General features: G+C 44.5%; 1 protein-coding gene across 2 annotated transcripts; it reads right to left on the reverse strand.

The window, feature by feature from the left end:
* Window positions 1–7,775: 7,775 nt before the first annotated feature.
* Tuba1c (tubulin alpha 1c) lies at window positions 7,776–15,466 on the reverse strand. Of its 2 annotated transcripts, XM_005324910.5 has the most exons (4): window positions 15,291–15,456; window positions 11,911–12,133; window positions 11,629–11,777; window positions 7,776–8,853 (listed from the first exon to the last, which is right to left on the reverse strand). In XM_005324910.5, the coding sequence occupies exons 1-4, from the start codon at window positions 15,291–15,293 to the stop codon at window positions 7,879–7,881; spliced, it is 1,350 nt and encodes a 449-aa protein (XP_005324967.1). In that variant the 5' UTR covers window positions 15,294–15,456; the 3' UTR covers window positions 7,776–7,878. The 2 variants fall into 2 exon arrangements, with proteins under 2 accessions (XP_005324967.1, XP_077870870.1); XM_078014744.1 differs by lacking the exons at window positions 11,629–11,777; window positions 11,911–12,133 and having other exon boundaries at window positions 15,291–15,466.
* Window positions 15,467–16,147: the final 681 nt, after the last annotated feature.

Genomic DNA, 16,147 nt, shown 5'->3' on the forward strand with positions numbered 1-16,147 from the left:
CGGGCCACACGCATGCCAGGTGAGTGCACTACTGCTTGAGCCACATCCCCAGCCCGCCCCAATTCCTTTGAAAGTGTCAGACAGCATGACATAATCACAATATTATTAGCCAATTTAAGATCTTTAACATCAGTGTAACTGTTATCTAGTAAATAGGCCATATTCAAATTCCTCCAATGTCCCGGTAAAATTTTTTCACAGCTATTTTCTCTTAATCTAGGATTCAAAGATCACAAGTTATATTTGGTTGTCACTTGGGCAGAGGGAAGAGTCAGAACAGAGGGATGAGTCTGGGCTGTGCTTGGTGAGGCTCAACTGAGTGGGCAAGAGTGGAGAGCAGGAAAGGTTTGAGGGGTAGAGATGAGTCAGAAGTCAGAGCTTGAAGCCTGGATAAATGAAGGTAATGACTTTTTTTTTTTTTTTTTTTTTTTTTTAGGAGAGAGGATATCATTGTGTTACCCAGGCTGGCCTAAAATCCTAGGCTTATGGAATCCTCCTGCCCCAACCTCTGGAGTTGCTGGGACTACAGGTGTGTGCTACTGTGTTAAATGGTTTCCTGGCATTGTCATAACAAATTACCACAAATTTGTTGGCTTAAAACTGCCAGCTGGGGATGGGCTGGGGCTGGGGCTCAGTGGTAGAGCACTCACCTGGGTTCGATCCTCAGCACCACATAAAAATAAAGAAAAATAAAGTTATTGTGTCCACCTACAAGTAAAAATAAATATTAAAAATAAAACTGCCAGCAGGGTGCAGTGGTACACACCTGTAATCCCAGTGGCTTAGGAGGCTGAGGCAGGAGGATTGCAAGTTCAAAGCCAGCCTCAGCAACTTAGTGAGGCCCTTAGCCACTTAGAGAGAACCTGTCTTAAAATTAAAAATTAGTAAAAGGGCTGAGGATGTTGCTCAGTGGTTAAGCACTCTTGGGTTCAATCCCCTGTACCTAAACAAACAAAAAACAAGACAAATTTATTTTATCACAGTTGTGAAATCCAGAAGTCCAAAACCATGGTCCTGAAAGCTATCGGGGCAAAGAATCTGTCCTTGCCTCTGCCAGCTTCTGGGAGCTCCCAGAATTCCTTGGCTGTGGCCCACTCTGACCTCTGCCTGTGCCTTCATGTGGTCTTCTGCTTCTATGTCTTCTCGTCTCCCTCTTATAAAGACAGAGATCATTGGATTTAGAGCCCACCCAGGTAATCCAGGATGACCTCACCTTGAGATCATTAACCTGTTTATGTCACCACCCTTTGTCTACAAGGACAGCTCAATGATCTTCTCCAGAATGTGGGAGGTCCTGGGGTTAGGTTCACTATTTGTGTCAGGCTTCAGGGTGATGATTCTGAGCCAGTCTCCTTGCTCTTCCATACCTCCACAGATAAACCAAGCTCCTATTCATAGATGCCTACTAAAAGAAGACAGTGGCATATATTTTGCAAATATTTTTGATTTCTGGTTTGAATTTGGCCAGGACTCCTGGAAAGAACGGAATTTTTACTCTTTCAAGGTACTGTTTGCTCTGGAAAAGGAGTTACACACATTTAAAGGGGCCTTAAAGCTGAGTACAGTGGCTCACACATACTGTGAGTGTACAGTTACTGAGGAGGCTGAGGAAAGAAGATTCAAGTTTGAGGTCATCCACAGCAACATAGCAATACCCTATTCAAAATAAAATAAAAAGGAGTGGGGATGTATCTAAGTGGTGAGTGCTCACTAGCATACAGGAGGCTCTGGGTTCAATCTCTAGTACTATAAAAAAAATCATTTGAATTAAATTAAGGGGCCCTAAGCCAGCTGTCTTGTGCATAATCTAATCCCAGGGAGTCTGAGGTGGAAGGATCCCTTGAGCTCAGAGATTTGAGACCAGCCCGGCCAAAGTAAGACCTTGTTTCAAAGTAAAAGGAATTTAATCTTTTTATTATTATTTTACTAAAATTTCATATGAAGGATTGCATAAAGCTTTTATTTTAATTAGAATCTTTTTTTTTTTTTGCAGTAAACAATAGAAGAGCCAATTCAAGTGCTTGGATATAGCTCAGAGAGGTAGAGCACTTGCCTAACATGCCAAATCCCTGAGAATGCCAACTCAGTGTCCTAATCTCCTATAATAAAAATAAATAAATAAAATAACGAGAGAGAGAGAAAGAGAGAGAGAGAGAGAGAGAGAGAGAGAGAGAGAGAGAGAGCAGTTTCTGACTATATTAAATATAGTCAAGGGCTCAGCACCCTATCATGGACCGAAGTTCATCTTTCTGCTCTGCCATGCTCAAGTTGTTAGTTTTTGTTCTCATATTTGTTCCCTTGTGGTTACAAGATGGCTGCACTGCAGCAACTTGAAGCATCCTGTGCAAGCATCATATACTCCCTCAGAGGTTGGAAGAGAGAAAATCCTTTCTCTGCATTCCTTTTCAAGAGAAAAAAAAAAATTCCAATAATACCTTCCTTTTATTCCCCAACCAGCAGACATTACCTCACCCCTCATTTCCATAATTACATCACTCATCATTTGCTGTTTCCTTAACCAATCCCTGGTAAGAGCACTAGAATTGCCTTGTTAGTTTGGACATAGATTGACTCTGATGGTGGGGAGGCCACGCCCCTTCTGATGCACTGAGTGCCTAACACCTAAAGAGAACCCAGTTGTTTTGTCAGGTGCAACAATGAGCCTGGAAGAATGGTTTTGGGATAGATATGCAATAGTGATTGCTGCATGTGATAGTCTTTTCTGTGACATGTGGCATAAACGCCCTTGCATTAGGTTTGTGCATGTATAATCTATATGTACAATTCAAAAAGGACAAAAATATTGACTTATGAGTGAACGAACGAACAAATGAATGAATGAATGAATTAGTTAATCAATCAAATTTAAGAACTGGAAATGATTGTTAGAATGATAAAAATTTATGTTCTCTCTTTTTCTCTAAGGGTTGGGGATATAGCTCAGTTGGTAGAGTACTTGCTTTGCATGCACAAGGCCCTGGGTTCAATCCTCAGCACCACCAAAAACAAAACAAAACAAAACAAAAAAACATTACGTTCTCTAGACATCTGCTAGCCCAATGAGATATTTGATAAGAATAGACGAGCATAGGGAGGAGGGCCTAGGTGACAACAGTGAGATCATATTTATACCCACTCTTCCTCCATGACTTAAATTGATTTGTCAATGTAGACAAAACTTTTGTGTAATTAGGAAAACTTTTTATTCTCTCTATGGTCTGTCCTAATTTATTTATTTACTATTATTACTTGGTATGGGGTTTGAACCTATAGTGCTTTACTACTGAGCCACATCTCTAGCCCTTTTTATTTTAAGACAGGTTCTCGGGCTGGGGATGTGGCTCAGGCGGTAGCGAGCTCGCCTGGCATGCGTGCGGCCCGGGTTCGATCCTCAGCACCACATACCAACAAAGATGTTGTGTCCGCCGAGAACTAAAAAATAAATATTAAAAATTCTCTCTCTCTCCTCTCTCACTCTCTCTTAAAAAAAAAAAGACAGGCTCTCACTAAATTGCTGAGGCTGAACCAGGTAAGGCTGAACCAGGTAAGGTGGTGCTCGCCTGTAATCCCAGCAGCTCAGGAGGCTGAAGTAGGAGGATGGTGAGTTCAAAGCTAGCCCCAGCAACGATGAGGCACTAAGCAACTAAGTGAGACCCTGTCTCTAAATAAAATACAAAATAGGGCTGGGGATATGGCTCAGTGGTTGAGTGCCCCCGAGTTCAATCCCCAGTCAAAAAAAAAAAAATTGTTGAGGCTGGCCTTGGTCTTGTGATTCTCTTGTCTTTGCCTCCCAAGTTGTTGGGATTACAGGCATGCGCCGCCTTGCTTATCCTGTCCTAAATTTTAAAAAGAGAAGAGGAAATTTTGGGGGGCTCTCGCCTACCCTCTGTGAGGTCCTAAGTTGGATCCTCAGCAGCAGCTCACCACCACAACAAAAAATTTCTGGTGAGACAAGTATTTAAAAAATGCATGTTCTCTATTGTGACAGACATGTCCAGTTCTGTAAGGTGTGTTATTCTGAATATTTCCTTTTGGCTACAGACTTAGGGAGTGTTAGAGGAAGACATGTTCCCAGTACCTTCGTAGGGTTGATAAACTCAGACACTAGGCTCTTCAAATGAATGGGGGCAGTGACAGGATAATGAGATGTCAATAAAAGAGAATTTCTCCATGGGGCTGAGGGCAAATTCTTACTCCCACCACCCCAACACAGGGTTTGTCTTCCCTTCAGGTTCTGCTGTCATGTCTCCTAGACACCCAGGAGCCATCTGCCCGGGTCATCTTGGCCAGCTTCGAATTGTGGCCTTGGGTGACAGATACTGGTCACCTGGCCCCAGGGCTTCAGGGAGCAACATTCAAGGTATGAGTTGTCTTGCTGCATGTTGCCTAGAGTCTTGTCAGCAGGAGTCCAGGCAAGTGGCAGCAGCTGGGACATGGTAACCCCCCATGATCTGATAATCAGTGCACTGAATATTAGGAGACCTGAACAAAAATGCCCTCAGGAGGGAAGCTTCAGGCTTGACGGTGGGGACCTGCTGGCTTTGCCACTTTGTATCTACCTGCTGCCTGGGAGGACTCCTGGGAGGTGTCCTGACAATAATGACATAATGAGATCTCCTTTTAGTGGCTGTGATTCCATCCAGTGCTCCAGTGCCCTTCCCCCTAGGTGGGGCCTGACCTCTGTGGGCCTCATGTCCTTGGCCTGAAAAGGCTGCCAGATGTGGAGATGACTTCCTCTGCTGCTGCTCAGTCTGATTTGGAGTCAGAATTCTGGGGTCAAATTCTACTGCTCTGTAGCCTTAGGCTAGGTATTTAATCTCTCAGAGTTTTGGCAAAGGATATAATAATATCCCCTCCCTGGGTAAACAGTCCTGTGATGATTATAAAGCACTGAAGTTGGCCAGGTGCTGTGTGCACACCTGTAATCCCAGAGATTCAGGAGGTTGAGGCAGAAAGATCACTAGTCCAGGCAGCCTTGGCAATTTAGCAAGGCCCTGTCTCAAAATAAAAAATAAAAAGTATTGGGATTGTAGCTTGGTGTTAGAGCACCCCTGGGTTCAATCCCCAATAATGCAAAAACAAAAACACCAAAGCTATGAATTTTCTCCTCCCCACTACCACCCGACTCGGGTAAGCCACACAACAATCTTCTAGAAGTTGGAGGCCTGAAGGCAGAGCTCTTTCCCAGCTAAATTTTTAATTTTCTTTTTTGCAGTACTGGAGATTGAACCCAGAGTTTCACCCATGTCAGGCAAATGCTTTACCACTGAGCTAAGTCCCCAGCCTTTTATTTTGAAACAGGATCTCAGTCACTGGGGTTACCTTGAACTAGTGATCTTCCTGCCTCAGCTTCCCAAGTCGCCAGGACTACAGGCATGCATCACTGCATAAGCTGGACTTTTAACTTTCTAGTTCCTGAAGGTTTTAACACTGCAGACCATAGGCAGGCATTCCAGTCCCTTAAAATCATTCTGTTCTTCCTCAGCCTGGGGTCAGAGCAGCTCCGCCCAGGTCCTCTTGCCCTCAAGTGATTAGCAGCTGCCATGTTGTGGAAGCAGCTGGCTCCTCTAGTAGGTCAGGTAAGGGCAGTCTATGCCCTCTGTCTGGATAGCCAGAATCTGGGGCCATAGCCAACCTCAGAAGCATGTACCCTCTTAGGCTGTGTCCATTTATTCCCATCAGGCATCAGCATCCGCTGCAGTTTTGAGTCCAGGCTTTCCATTTGTGCTCAAGGGCAGACCAGATGATTGTCAGCCACAAAGCAGTGACCTCGACCTTGGGGTATATCTGTTCTTGCTGCAGGCTAACTTTTATTCACTCTCCCACCCACACAGGAAAGGAGAAATCATCATTACAAGGGCAGATCCCTCCCCAACTGTGGCACTTTGCTCTTCCAATTCCCCAGGCTCTATTCTACTGTAACATTTTTTTCTCAGCTAAATTCTTCTCTCACCTTCTCTCACCTTATGCTGCTATGGCTGTTGAAAGCTTTCCAACTCTTTTCACATCTTGACACAAGTATAAAACAATTCATCCGTAAGGCTTACTGAGGTAATTAGAGGGTGTTGCTCCTGGTCAAAGGGCTTCCAGCTCTCCAGATCATTCTGAAGGCTGAAGGGATCATGCGTGGGAACCCGTTAATCCCATTCTCAAGGCACACTGCTTTGGAAACACTGGTTCAGAGAATGGATCTCTAAAGTATGGTGGGGAGTCACACTGGCTGAAGTAATTTGTCTGTTCCTTCTCTTACGTAGGCATCCTGTTTGCTACGGTGCTTGAACTGTGGTACCCAGATCTCCTGGGATGGGAGGTCTCTGGGAAACCCGCTGGCCAACCTCTCCAAGTTTTATTTTCATTCTAGCTCCTCCTGCCTGCTCCAGCAGCAGAAAGAATGTGGTCCTTCTGAGAAGAACCAATAGGTCAATTCGTCCTTAGAGATGGGGCATAAACTCCTAAAAAAACTTCACTGAGCACAAAGATTATCTGGTACTAAAAGTTTGTCATGCTATGTTCACATATATAACATGCAACTTTGTGGGGGGGCAGTAGGGAGGGTGGGTATTGGAGAGAGATTGAACCCTGGGGCACTTAATCACTGAACCACATCCCCAGTCTTTTTTTCATTTTGAATTTTAAGACAGGGTCTCCCTAAGTTGCTGAGGCTGACCTCAAACTTGCCTCAGACTCTGAAGTCACTGGGACTATAAGCATGCACCACTGCATCCAGCTCATGCACAATTTTTAGATGTGCTCCTCAGAGGGGCTGAAGTAAGCAGTGGTAAGGGAGTACAAAACACCAGCAGGGAAGAGATAGTAATGATGTACCATCAGAGTAAGGGAAGTCATGGAGAACAGGCGACTTATGTCCAACTCTGCATGCCCCCATCATTCTTAGGCCACTATGTTTAGTTATTTATATGCAGGAAGCACCCAAACATCGAACTTGGCTTCCTCTGCACACCACCTGGCTTTTCAGTCATTGACAATTCAAAATTTGCAGATCACATTAGACACATGAATACCCCTCTTCAAGCTCTACAGCAATACACATTGGTGTGCTTTTATCCCTCTGACCTCAAGTACCATACTGCTTCCAACAGGTGCTTGGTACAGGGTCCAAATTAGTGAATATTCTTCAAATCTTTTCTACAGAAAACAATTTCCCTACTTCAAAATTTCACCACAACAAACATTAGGCTTAAATACCAAAATGGAGCTGTTGTGGTGGGTCACGCTTGTAATCCCAGTGACTCAGATTTAGGAGGCTGAGACATGAGGATCACCAAATTTGAGGCCGGCCTCAGCAACTTAGACCATTTCAAAGGGCTGAGGGTGTAGTTCAGTGGTAAATTTCCCTTGATAAAGTTCAATCCCCAGTACAAAAACACCCCAAACGATTATCAACCATTAACCTCTGCAATTAAAATTGTCTCAGCTAGACCTGCTTACTCCAACCAATAACTAATTCAGTATGTGCCACTATGTTTTGTCTAAGTATAAAACAAATTAACATAGCAAGTCCTTCTCATGAGTAATATAGTACCTTAAGCAAAAACCCCAAATCTACAGAATTAAGTCTTCATTTTAATATCTACAGGTGATTCACAGCCACTTAGTTCAAGATGCACTAACAAAAAACTATCACCCTTCTCAATTCAGGTCTAGATATGCACACAGTAGGTACTTGTAATCATCAGTCAATTCTTCAGGTAGCTTATCTGTCAGCCTCAATTGGTCTTAGGCGGGTCAAGTATTCACTGAGATTCAGAAGGCAGTTTGACATTTAAAATGGAAATGCTTTTATTGATAGTTCAGGGTTAAAAGAGACACAGATAAGACAAATCCAAGACAATGGAGTGTGAAATCATAGCAGCAAGGTCAATACTCTTCACCCTCATCCTCTCCCTCAGCACTATCTGCTCCAACCTCCTCATAATCTTTCTCTAGGGCAGCCATGTCCTCACGGGCCTCAGAAAACTCTCCTTCCTCCATCCCCTCACCCACGTACCAGTGAACAAAGGCACGCTTGGCATACATCAGGTCAAACTTGTGATCCAGGCGAGCCCAGGCCTCAGCAATGGCTGTGGTGTTACTCAACATGCACACAGCACGCTGTACCTTGGCCAGGTCTCCACCAGGAACTACAGTGGGAGGCTGGTAATTAATGCCAACCTTGAAGCCAGTGGGGCACCAATCCACAAACTGGATGCTGCGCTTGGTCTTGATGGTGGCAATGGCAGCATTGACATCTTTGGGGACCACATCACCACGGTACAACAGGCAGCAAGCCATGTATTTACCATGGCGGGGGTCACATTTTACCATCTGGTTGGCTGGCTCAAAGCAAGCATTGGTGATCTCTGCTACAGTAAGCTGTTCATGGTAGGCTTTCTCAGCAGAGATGACGGGCGCATATGTGGCCAGAGGGAAGTGGATGCGGGGATAGGGCACCAGGTTGGTCTGGAATTCTGTCAGGTCAACATTCAGGGCTCCATCAAATCTGAGGGAAGCAGTGATAGAAGACACAATCTGGCTAATGAGGCGGTTAAGGTTAGTGTAGGTTGGGCACTCAATGTCAAGGTTTCTGCGACAGATGTCATAGATGGCCTCATTATCTACCATGAAGGCACAATCAGAGTGCTCCAGGGTAGTGTGGGTGGTGAGGATGGAATTATAGGGCTCAACTACAGCTGTGGAAACCTGGGGGGCTGGGTAAATGGAGAATTCCAGCTTGGACTTCTTGCCATAATCGACAGAGAGACGTTCCATCAGCAGGGAGGTGAATCCAGAACCAGTTCCCCCACCAAAGCTGTGGAAAACCAAGAAGCCCTGAAGACCTGTGCACTGGTCAGCCTGCAAAAAAAAGGGAAAAAAGTTAATTTTATCATGGATAGAAACCTGGTGGAGATGGTAATGAACTTCTATAAATCAAAGCAGGGATTTTATTTTAGGGTACTGGAGATGGAACCCAGGGCATATCAACCACTAAGCCACACCCCCAGCCCTTTTTATTTTTTGTTGAGACAGGGTCTCACTAAGTTGTCTAGGGCTTCACTAAATTGCTGAGGGTTTTGAACTGTGATCCTCCTGCCTCAGCCTCCCAAGCCACTGGGATTACAGGCATGTGCCACCATGCCCAGTTTACTAACAGGGCTTTTAAAACTGAAGGGAAAATCTGCTTAAAAGGCAGATTTAAAAGTGATATACTGCTGGGCATGATGGCACATGCCTATATTCCAAGTGACTCAGGTTAAAGCAGGAGGACTGAGAGTTCAAAGCCAGCCTCAGCAAAAGCAAGGCTCTAAGCAACTCGGTGAGATACTCCACCCCCACCAAAGAGGGCAGGGCTGTTTCTGGTAACTTATCAGCTGGAGAGTCACCACAGGTCTTGGATTATCAGCCAAGTATAATGATGTCTCAAAGACCTGGAAGGGGGGCTGGGGTTGTGGCTCAGCGATAGAGTGCTTGCCTAGCATCCACTGGGTTCCATCCTCAGTACCACATAAATATAAAATAAAATAAAGATATTGTGTCAATCTAAAACTAAAGACCTGGAAGGTGTTTTTGAGTTAAAATATGACAAATTAGTCAAGTTCCAATGCTCTGGTGGTAGTCAGGCTGGGGTAAGGATCTGGCTTTACTAGTTCCTCACTGTATGACTGTTCCCAAATTCATTGAGATCTCAGATTACTGGAGTCTTCCCACTCATATGGGATATTCTGACTAACAAACAGCATTTTGACCTTTCAATCGAAGTACTGTGTTGACAATCCTTTTGGGGTGGGGGTGGTGCCAGGGATTGAATTCGGGGGCACTGAACCACATCCCCAGCCCTATTTTGTATTTTATTTAGAGACAGGATCTCACTAAGTTGCTTAGTACCTCGATTTTGCTGAGGCTGGCCTTGAACTCTCAATCCTCCTCCCAAGCCACTAGGATTACAGGCGTGCCCAACCACACCTAGCTCGCAATCCTTTTTTTAAAAATATATTTTTAAAAGTTATTGATATAAACAAGTAAAATAAAGGTCTATGTTGTACTGAGAATCAAACCCAATGCCTCATATATTTGAGGCAAGCTTTACAATTGAGCCACAGCCCCAGCCCTGATAATCCTTCTTAAAGGAGCTCAAAGATTTGTTGACATTATCTACTGATCCCTCATTTCACTTATCTGGTGGATCCATACTCTGAGTAACACATGAGATCCATCTATGAGGCAGATCCTAGTCTGCTGATTATACCCATTGAACATCCTATAGACACAGAATAACAAAGGACAAATGCAATTGTTTTGGAAGTAAACATCACCATAGAACCCTAAATGGCTTATACTAGGTTGATTTGTCCCTTAAGGCAGATCCTTCTTGATTTTCAGACCATGCTTGTATCTGAAGCTTGATTTGCAAGCATAGGAACCATTCACCCAATTTTGCTGCTGAGAAGCCTACGATAAACATCTGAGAAAAGAATGAAGCCATAAATGGTGGTGCAAGGACATTCTTTTGGGGCCGAGTTTAGTATAATGTGATTTTCCTGATAAGCTACTCTACCCAAGTTTCAGTGCTTGATTTTTGGTTAATTACTTACAGGCTGCCCATATGCATAAGAAGCAAAGAGTCATCTGATTGCCACTCCTAATTAAAATAATCTAAACAACACACTTAACTTTCCTAAGACAAACAAAATGGCTTAAGATTTTCTTGCCACAGAGCCAGCAATGCTGAGATCTGAGACAAACTAGGGTATTACTTTTCTGTGATCACATCTTAAAACTTCAAAGTTTCAATGACTGATTCTTGTTTCTGTCATAAGGAAGCTTCTCTCAACTCTTTTAGCTTTTTTTTTTTTTTAAGAGGTTCCCCTTGTTGGCTGTTTCTAGACAATGTTACACTGGCTTCTTGTGTTCTGAATTCCCCAGCTTCCTCCACACCACACTAGTGCTGAGGATTGAACCCAGAGCCACCTGCATGCCAGGGAAGTACTCTACCACTGAACTACACCCTCTATTCCTGGACTTTCATCAACAGAGACAAGCCCAGATTTTTTTTTCTTTCTTTTTTTTTTTTTTGTGTGTGGTGGTGGTGGGAGAGTACTGGGTGGGAATTAAACTCAGGGGTGCTCCACTACTGAGCTAGATAGATCCCTAGCCCTTATTCATTTGGGGATAGGGTATAAGTTGCCATGGCTGGCCTTAAATTTGCAATCCTTCAGCTTCCAAAGTAGCTGGTATTGCAGGAGCAATCAACTGGTTACATGTAGGAGTCAGCCACCTACACATCGTGACTAAGATGATCTAAAAAGGGGTATGTCTCAGCTTGAAGCAAGGAAGCTTAATTGTTTTGTAAGTGAAAATGTTAAGCCTCCCTGGTTCTCATCCTGACACCAGGTAAACTATCTTTACCAAATGATCACCAACTGCCCCAAATCTGCTTCCTATAACATGCAAAAGTAGGGAAAAGATTATTTGCTCTTGCTCCCATAACCCAGGACTATACAATTAAGAAGCCCAATTAATTTAGAGAGCAGACCAAATCTCATTTTAGTTGCAAAAGAATGATGATCACAGTTTTGTCTCTAAAATTGTAAAATAAAACTGTCATTCATCCCACTTTAAAGCTATATTTACCAGCTTTCGAATTCGGTCTAAGACGAGGTCAATGATCTCCTTGCCAATGGTGTAGTGGCCTCGGGCATAGTTATTGGCAGCATCTTCCTTGCCTGTGATGAGCTGCTCAGGGTGAAAGAGCTGACGGTAGGTTCCAGTGCGAACTTCATCTGGAAAGGAAACCAGTCACTCCTCATTAATAACCTGCACAAGCCTGCTCAACTCTGGTGAGGGGATGGGAGGTAAGAAAGACAATATGTTTATGTGATCAATGGAGAACCCAGGACAGATCCATCAACTCACCAATGACCGTGGGTTCCAGGTCTACAAACACTGCCCTGGGCACATGCTTGCCAGCGCCTGTCTCACTGAAGAAGGTGTTGAAGGAGTCATCTCCTCCCCCAATGGTCTTGTCACTTGGCATCTGGCCATCAGGCTGGATGCCATGTTCCAGGCAGTAGAGCTCCCAGCAGGCATTGCCAATCTGGACACCAGCCTGGCCAACGTGGATGGAGATACACTCACGCTGTGGGAGGATGAAAGGAAAAATGTCAGAATATGACACATCAGATGAGAAATTGGGAAGGGTTCACACCTAAATGACTAATTAACCTTCAAAGACTTTTGGGAGGCTATTCCTGCCCAGGGACTATTTCACAAGCAAAAATCTTTACTGAAGACCTAATTTAGAGATCACAAACTTAAGGCCAGTCCAGCACTTTAGTGAGACCCATCTCAAAAATAAAAAGAGTTGAGGATATAGTTTAGTGATAGAGTGCCCCTGGATTAATCCTGAGTGCAAAAAAAGGAAAAAAAAGGAATTTTTTTTTTAAAACCAACAAACTCCTGCCATGACTCATGGAGAAAATGCTAGATAAGCAGTAGCTAGCTGTATTTAAAATATGTGGTCGGAGGCAGCCTTTTCCCTGTGGAAGAATCTAGTCTTTAGGAAGAACATTTTTCCTTTACCATCAGCCCATCTTGGAGAGAGAGGAGTGTTAATAAAGTCAAAAGGGTTGCCAGGACTTTTAGTGCAATGCTTTGAGAAATTAAGTTTCCTAGTAAAATGTACATATATCTCTGGCACTAAAAAACCTGGCTTCAAGAATAGTGGAGAACTATTTTTTTCCTTTCCTTGGTGAACATGGGTATTTAGAAATCACCAAACTCATTCCTGTTTGGTAAAATAAGGCAATGAAGATAGAATCTGTACTCACAGACTTAAGAGGTAAACAAAAGGATGCTTATTATTTTTATCACAAATCAGATTAGCTTAATCTAGAGACTAGCAGAGAACTTTCAAAATATTGACACTAATAATCTCCCATTACTTTTCCTGAATAGTAAAGTTTTTAAAAGCTTCCAATTAGTAAACTTAAAAAAAAATCAATATCAGTCATGTTCTCCAAGGGCCTAGTTTCATAATCCAATAAAAAAACATTACTCACAACCTTTGATTTATCATCTCCTTTTCACCTACATTCCCCATAAAACAATCAAGCTCTTCCAGCCACATCAGCAAGCTCAATATTATCTGTTGTCTACTTGCTTAGGTCTAGGAGCCATAGGGAAAATTGGAGCTGTTTGTTCTAAAGAGATCTTGACTATTTACTATTGCATCATGTTTATCTTTATCAGGACTTTGAAACTCCACAGCCCCAAAGCTGGAAAAAACCAGAGTATCTGTCCATGATGATCCTCAAACAGAATCAAAGAAATACAGTATCTAGTACCTAAGACTCACTCATTTTAACAAAGCACTTTAACTAAACCTTGGCATCCAACCTTTCTTTCATTAATCACCAGTTTTAAACTTGGGGTTGAATGGGTGTGTGTGTATGGGGGTGGGGGGGGAATGTTAACCACTGAGCCACATCCTCAGCCTTCTTATATTAATCAAGACAGGGTCTCATAACCTTCCTGGCTAGGCCTCCTGAGCTGCTGGGATTTCAGGCATGGACCATATACACTGTTTAAAGCAGTTTAAACTGCTTTCTTGAAGCTTAGCAGACAAAGTCAGTGGCCACTGCTTGCTTTCCACCCTTCATGAGCCACTGAAGAGATGAAGTAAAGCTGCAGGTGAGCCACTTAGTTTAGCATTAACTGGATGAGCAGCCACTGTCACTTGTATAAAAAAAAAAAAAAAAGAAAAATTTGTATTAATCAGTTTGCTTAAACAGGTGTGCTGTTCTGCTCTCCTGCCCTTTAAACAATCCCACTGGTTTCTCAATCACTTTTACCTGTTTTCTTTCTGGCTTCCTTTTGTTGAAAAGCATTCAAAGCAAGTTGTTCCAATCAGGCACACTTATTTTATTTTTTTTATGTAGTGCTGAGGGTCAAACCCAGTGTCTTGAAGGTACTAGGCCAATTCTCTAATCCTGAGCCACAACTCCAGCCCCACTTTTGACAACAGTGGTTAGTCTGAAGATTCTCTGGTCAGCTACTCATTATATCCATTCCCTCCAGCTTTTAAAAGTATTCTGTTTCCAAACATTGAATACAATGGATACTTTTTTTTGGGGGGGGGGGTACTGGGAATTGAACCCAAGGGTTTACACGGAGCCACACCTCCTGTCCTTAGCCTCAGCAATTTAGTAAGCTGTCTAAAAAAAAGATGAAAAATAAATCTGGGGATGTAGCTCTGTGGTAAAGAGCCTCTGAGTACAATCCCCAGTAGGGGGTGGGGGGGGGGAACAACCAAAAAACCCAACTATCTTTTAGATACCGTCAACAGGTGTTTTTAGTTTTTTCAAATGCCTTTGAGAAGCTATTTAGATAAGGGTCAAGTTGTGCATAGTTTCTTTTTGTGTGTGTTGGGAATCCAAACCAAGGCCTCATGAAAACGTTTTGTCACTGAGCTACACTCACAGCCCCAGTTCCATGTTTCTGGAAAACTGAACTATAAACACGTTGTTGGTACTAGTGTACTCTGTGGGGCTTTTTGTTAGGTTTGTTTTTTTGCACATTACTGGGGATTGAACCCAGGTTCTTGCGAGTGCTAGGCAAACGTTCTATCGCTGAGCTGCAGCCCCAGCCCTACTCTACAGTTTTCTAAGAAAATATCCTTTTACGGACTTGTTTCTAAAAGCTGGTTTAAGTAGAAAGCTTCAGCTATAAACATTCCACTAAATTAACACTAGAAAGGCAGGTTTAGGCAACGCGACAGTTAATTATGCCCTTTAAAGGAGGAGTTCTCCTTCTCCAGGTGGATTGGTGCAACTGGAAGCCCTCTCCAAAGGCGGCCACAGGTGACTCAGCAGCGAGTCACAGGGTGTGGAAGGAGTGCCCGGAAGTCCTCCCGTGCCTGATGTCTAAGGCAGTGTGAAGGTGAGGTCATTTGGGGAAATGTGGGGAGAAATTTGGCTTCTCCAAGTCCTTGGGGACCAATGTAATGGCGCCCTACCCTTCCCAGAGTGGTGACAGGGCCTGGAGAGGCATTTCATAAGGATCGAGGGCGTTCTGTTTACACCAAGAAAAGTCTTGGGGACGCATCTTCGAGCCCAAATCGGTATCGGTCCTGTGAACTCAGCTTTTTCATGCCTGCTGCTGGAAGCCAGTTTGACCAGAGGCGGCCGGAGCCGTCAGCTGGCCTCGCAGGAGCAGTCCCACGTGCAGCCCGCGGACCCAGTCTCGCTTGGGACACTTAACTCTTCCCGCCCCACTACTGGGTGGCCCTCACTCACCATGACGGGTTCTTGTAGGGCTGAGCGGCGCGGGACGAGGCGAGGAGACGACGACCAGGAGCTCCCACTGACAGACTACCAAGGAGTCCGGGGGAGAAGTAACGAGAGGTCGACTTGCCGGGATGGGCCATTTATATCCCTCCCGCGGCCACGTGTCGGGAGGGCCGGCTCTGGACCCCGCCCCGGGCCTCTGCGGCCCCGCCTCGGAGCCCGGCGCCCGGGCCAGCGGAAAGGGTAGAGGCGCGCAGCGCTGATTGGTGGGTTCAAAAGTTCAAACCAAACTCTACGTAAGGATCCAGGAAGGAGAGAAGATGGCCAAAGCCGGAGAATTGGCTAGGTGGAGCAGGAAGGGGTTGGGACCGCGACTGGTGGGTAGAGGAAGGCGTGGCGTCTGCGCTACCTTTAGAAAGTGGGGGTTGTCAGGTGCGCAGAGTCCTAGCGAGGGGAAAAGCCAGGTAAAGCGGGGGCAGCCGCGCCCAGGAGGAAAGTCCTTCCCGCCACCCACTCCGCCCCATCCCCGCGCCCCGCACTTGCTATCGGCCTTGGTTATTTAGTTCCCTACAAGGTCTGGCCCGGCCTCGCCCCGGGGGAGGCTCAACGCCTGCCAGTTCCTCTTCGCTGAGTCCCTCTCCCTCTCCGCCTGACGCTTGGTCCTGGCCGCCGGCCCCTCATTCCCCGCAAATGAAGGATCTCCAGAGAACGCCTTGTTTTCTATTGTAGGTCTTAATGATCACCAACAGGTCTTAAACCTTTATTTTCACCTTTATGGTTGTCTTTCTTTACTTATTTTCCTACCTACCCTTTAAATAAACCTGTTGGTGTCTGTTTTTTGGTACTGGGAATTGAACCTAGGGGTG

The sequence above is a fragment of the Ictidomys tridecemlineatus genome, chromosome 6 (assembly GCF_052094955.1).
Source record: "Ictidomys tridecemlineatus isolate mIctTri1 chromosome 6, mIctTri1.hap1, whole genome shotgun sequence".
NCBI lineage: Eukaryota > Metazoa > Chordata > Mammalia > Rodentia > Sciuridae > Ictidomys > Ictidomys tridecemlineatus.